At 38.4% G+C, this 5,638-nt stretch overlaps 1 protein-coding gene across 2 annotated transcripts; it reads left to right on the forward strand.

Moving 5' to 3' along the window:
* Nucleotides 1-3,920, forward strand: LOC129433925 (interferon regulatory factor 3-like). Of its 2 annotated transcripts, none has more exons than XM_055192652.2 (9): nt 1-176; nt 1,276-1,432; nt 1,704-1,875; nt 1,958-2,043; nt 2,220-2,271; nt 2,402-2,533; nt 2,627-3,013; nt 3,098-3,213; nt 3,309-3,920. In XM_055192652.2, exons 1-9 carry the CDS (start codon nt 160-162, stop codon nt 3,453-3,455), a joined length of 1,266 nt encoding a protein of 421 aa, XP_055048627.2. In that variant the 5' UTR covers nt 1-159; the 3' UTR covers nt 3,456-3,920. The 2 variants fall into 2 exon arrangements, with proteins under 2 accessions (XP_055048627.2, XP_055048626.2); XM_055192651.2 differs by having other exon boundaries at nt 3-176; nt 1,273-1,432.
* The last annotated feature ends 1,718 nt before the right edge of the window (nt 3,921-5,638 follow it).

Below are 5,638 nucleotides of genomic sequence, written 5' to 3' on the forward strand. Positions count from 1 at the left end.
CGCCTACATATTCTGTCACGCGTAAAAGGGATGTCCTGGTACTTCACAGTCGATATAAAACAAGAAAGACGCTTCAGACCAACAGAAAACAATCTTGGGTAGTACTCAAGTTCAGACGGACTGAAAGTAATAATCTCTGGTAGTAAACAACTTGCAGTCATGTCGGCAATGTGGAGGTAAGACTTAAAAACCTTTTTCCTATAACCGAAATAAACGCAGTATTCCGTCTTGATATCTGACCGAACGCTTAAAACGCGTAAGTTAATTTGTTAACGTTGAAAAATATTATTTAATGTCGTTTCAAAAATTTCCGTAACATACTTAAAACAGTTATGATTAGTCTTGAAGAAATAAAATATAAAATACATTTTTAACTTTTAAGACTAGTCTAAGAAGTTTATGCAACCGGCCACAGCTTGACCAGGCAAACGTGTGTCCAAAACAAGCTTGTTAAATCAGCATAGCCAAAACTCTAAAACCAGAGTGAGAGATTAGCTAAAACCAGCTGACCAGTATATGCTGGTTTTAGTAGTTTTTCTTAAGATGGTAGAAATATAGTAAAGGTTGTATAATATTGTCCCTATGCAAAATACTTCAGTATACTATAGTAAACTGCAGTAAAACTAACAAATACTATAGTGGTTTTGAACTTTACCACAATAAATATTTACTACAGAATAGTATACACTTTAAAGGTGCAGTGTGTAATTTTTAGAAGGATCTCTTGACAGAAATGCAAAATAATATACAAAACTATATTATCAGAGGTGTATAAAGACCTTTCATAATGAACCGTTATGTCTCAGAATGAGACCTTTTTAGGTACATACAAAGAGGGTCCCCGTACATGGAAGTTGCCATTTTGTTCCGCCATTTTTCTACAGAAGCTTTTAATGGACAATTATTTTACTACGTTGTCTCCGACAATGACATGTTTGTCCGGTGGCAGATACAGAAGCTTCTCTCTGCGTTTCAAAAGCAAGGGGTGAGCAGTGGACTACGCCGTTGATTGCAATTCGCAACCTCACCACTAGATGCCGCTAAAATTTACACACTGCACCTTTAAGTGTTCACTATAGGATTCACAAAGTTTAGTACATACAATAATACTACAATTTACTATAGCAAATACTAGTAAACTACAATATATTACAATATTTTTTTCATGTGGAATTATATTCATACTGTAGCCTGGACACATCTGGAAGATTAGAAAAAACAAAAGAGGTATGTCACATATAAAGACGTCTGATTTTGTATTATTTTTAACAGCAGCGCAGCAGGTAAACCTCACTTCGGCCCATGGCTTATAGATCAGGTGAAAAGCGGCCAATATAAGGGATTGATCATGATGGATAATGATACTTTTCGGATACCCTGGAAACACAATGGACGAAAAAACCTAGAGGATGAGGACTTCAAAATATTTAAGGTAGGGCATTGCATCACCATCGCATTGGCAACCTTTCATTTCAGCATTAATGATATTGCAACACGAAACACCGAATATTTTTAAATTACTATTATTATAATCACCACTAGGGGTGCTATGACCATCTATGCATCATTTAGTATGTGTTCTCTGCGATCAAACCCGTTGCCAGCACCACACTCTACCAATTGAATACACAGCTGAGTAAAAATTAGTATTGTTAATAATTATTTACATTATAAACTTCCTGATGCCTGTCGATGTGTTACAGGAATGGGCTGTAGTTAGTGGTAAAATCCAGGAGAACCCTCACGACAAAGCAAAATGGAAGAGGAATTTCCGTTGTGCACTTAATAGCCTTAGCAAATACTTTGAGATTGTTCATGACCACTCCAAAGACCAGGATGATCCCCACAAAATTTTCCGCATAATACATCCACAGAGTGAGTTCAACTTATTCATCACAATAATAAAAAACATTGAAATCAACGGCGGCATTTGAAAATCAAATCGATTTTATTTCAGATCACCAAGTGACCCAGAACGTCGAGCCGAATGTGCCATTCATTGAACAGATGTACAATACAACTGACATGTCTCAAGATATGGAGGTAACTTTTGAACGTATAAATCAATAGATACATACACAATAAACAAGAAACTTTGTCAAATGTTAAGCATGATTTAAATAAGAGATTCTTTGTCTGTTGATGTTTGATCTCTTGCCTATTGGCTACATACAATATTATTTCAGGTTAATAGTTTTCTTGTCGTATTTCTCAAACAGCAAGACTTGCTCCACCAGATGGATTCTATAGATCTGAATCAACAATATACAGGTAAAAGATTTACTCACAACTAAGGCCAGCATTTCATTACTATTACTACTGCTTATATGTATGGTTATACTTCTACTACTCACATTGTTTGCCATTGAGACTACAATTACGATATCTTTTAATCTTGCAGAGCCCCAACCATGGGAGACCTCCCAACAAAACATACAGACCGGCATGAGCTACAACGAATCCCCCGACTCAGGTGTGCAGGACCTGGTTCAGAATCACACGCCACCCCCTGTTCAGCAACCACAACCTATAGGTAAACCCAAAAAAACAACTATTTATCTTTTGCATATTCTATGATCTCATAATATTGCAACTCACAAAACTGTGTTATTTATGTTGTATCAAGAGAGACCCACCATCTGTAACATCAATGACCTGGAGATCACTATCAGCTACAGAAAAACAGAGGTTTTCAAAGACTGCCTGAATTCACCATTGGTACACTTTCACTACCGGTGTGACCCCACCGAGCTGAAGGGATGGCCCATATGCTTCCCGTCCACCGAGAATCTGGTCGACCACGTACAGATCAAACTCACTGAAAGAATCCTAGAGAGCATTGAGAGAGGCCTGCAACTGGAAATCACACCGAAGGGCATTTATGGCTTCCGTCAGGACATGTGTATAGTCTACGTCAGCACCAGGGACCCCTCCGAGATCCAAAACCCAGAACCGAGGAAACTACACCAGAACTTCAAAGAACAACTGTTCAGCTTCGAGAAGTACTGGACAGGTAAGAAATATAAAAAGATGCTGGCCGCGTCTTGTTTTTATTGCAATGTACATTACCCAGCACGCCGTTTCGTCTTTATTTCAGATCTACAGGATTTTGTCGAGAATAAACGAGGATCTCCAGATTACACCATCTACCTGTGCTTCGGGGAAAAACTGCCTGATGAAAAGCCACTGAATAAGAAACTTATCATTGTCAAAGTAAATATATCACCTAATGCACGTTCTCTTAATGCTTATATATTTCTGATCGTGTTCGCACGCTATAACTTTAATCTTTTTTTCACCCCGCACAGGTTGTACCGCTGATATGCCGTGAACTTCACATGATGGCTCAGAATGACGGAGCGTCATCTCTTCGGAATGAAAATGTTAGCTTGCAAATATCTCATCATAACAGCCTTTTTGACCTTATAAATTCTTTGAGTTGTAATGCACTCTAAATCTTGACAATGTTTTAACCCCCCCCCCCCCCCCAGACTCACATATTTATTCAGTGATTAATGAAAACATGTACAGTTGACATTTCAGACACCCCCCCAAGTTCAAGTTTGTATATATGCATGTATGTTGCACTTCTAAAAAAAAATAAAAAGTTAGAGCACTTATCAGCAGGAAGTTCCATTGGGGCTTTTTTGGGTGATCTTTTCTGGTCTTGTAATAGTCCCAAATTTATGTGAGAAAAGGCCCGGTCTTTCTGATATTTTTTTTTAAATCTCACTGAAACTGTATTTTTCAAATGAGCAGAAACTTTGTCAATATCTTCTATTTTTATATCATTTATATCTTCTTGTGAAGAGTCTTGCACACATCGTCCCAAAGAGACGAATTTGCATTGCTTATTATAGTGTATTGCTTCTTTGCACATGTTGGTGTCATATTACAAAATAAATTAATCACTATTTAAACCCAGGAATAGACTTTTTTTTCCATTGGCGGACACGGATACTGACACCAAAACAACTTATTGTTAGTATTTGAAAATATCGAATGGTATTTGGTAAACTCACAAAGTTATTAAAGGTGCAGTGTAACTTGTAGAAGGATCTCCTGACAGAATATACACTCACCTAAATGATTATTAGGAACACCCGTTCAATTTCTCATTAATGCAATTATCTAATCATGGCAGTTGCTTCAATGCATTTAGGTGTGCGGTCCTGTATTTAGGGGTTACTGGGATTTTCACGCACAACCATTTCTAGAATTTACAAAGAATGGTGTGAAAAGGGAAAAACATCCAGTATGCGGCAGTCCTGTGGGCAAAAATGCCTTGTTGATGTTAGAGGTCACAGGAAAATGGGCCGACTGATTCAAGCTGATAGAAGAGCAACTTTGACTGAAATAACCACTTGTTACAACCGAGGTATGCAGCAAAGCATTTGTGAAGCCACAACACACACAACCTTGAGGCGGATGGGCTACAACAGCAGAAGACACACCGGGTACCACTCATCTCCAGTACAAATAGGAAAAAGAGGCTACAATTTGCACAAGCTCATCAAAATTGTAAAGTTGAAGACTGGAGAAATGTTGCCTGGTCTGAGTCTTAATTTCTGTTGAGACATTCAGATGGTACAGTCAGAATTTGGCGTAAACAGAATGAGAACATGGATCCATCATGCCTTGTTACCACTGTGCAGGCTGGTGGTGGTGTAATGGTGTGGGGGATGTTTTCTTGGCACCCTTTACTAAGGGGCCTTTAGTGCCAATTGGGCATCCTTTAAATGCCATGGCCTACCTGAGCATTGTTTCTGACCATTTTGACCACCATGTGCTCATCCTCTAATGGCTACTTCCAGCAGGATAATGCATCTTGTCACAAACTCGAATCATTTCAAATTGGTTTCTTGAACATGACAATGAGTTCACTGTACTAAAATGGCCCCCACAGTCACCAGATCTCAACCCAATAGAGCATCTTTGGGATGTGGTGGAACGGGAGCTTCGTGCCCTGGATGTACATCCCACAAATCTCCATTAACTGCAAGATGCCATCCTATCAATATGGGCCAACATTTCTAAAGAATGCTTTCTGTACCTTGTTCAACCAATGCCACGTAGAATTAAGGCAGTTTTGAAGGCGACAGGGGGTCAAACACAGTATTAGTATGGTGTTCCTAATAATTCTTCAGGTGAGTGTATACTAATAATAACTCATCACTAGTCAAAAAAAGTTGAAATGAATTGTAATTTCAAATTGAGTTAACTTAAAGGGACAGTAAGTAGGATTTTAAGTGTTTTATTAATCAAAATCAATGTCTTTATTCATAAATATGTCCGTATTGGTGTCACATGACCTCTGCCAGTGATCTGACTTTTCTTTGTAAGCTTAGAATTTCGTCTCTTTACTTGCATTGAACGGGTAAGTCCAAGAAAGCTTCCATGTCGTTCCGCCGTATTGAAAAGCTATAAGAGCAGAGAGGGACAAAAAGCACTAGCCAACCAACGCGTTTTCATTCAGAACACGTGAACTAGCTGAAACGGACAAGGAGATCAGCGAGTACATAACGGCTACCGTCGTTTGAATTCAAAATACAATTTCCTACTTATTGTCCCTTTAAAGTTAAGTGCAACAAGGAAATTTTGCAGTGTATTTGAATTGTAAAATAATGAACGTGTCAAG

Source organism: Misgurnus anguillicaudatus, chromosome 6 (genome assembly GCF_027580225.2).
Source record: "Misgurnus anguillicaudatus chromosome 6, ASM2758022v2, whole genome shotgun sequence".
Taxonomy (NCBI): domain Eukaryota; kingdom Metazoa; phylum Chordata; class Actinopteri; order Cypriniformes; family Cobitidae; genus Misgurnus; species Misgurnus anguillicaudatus.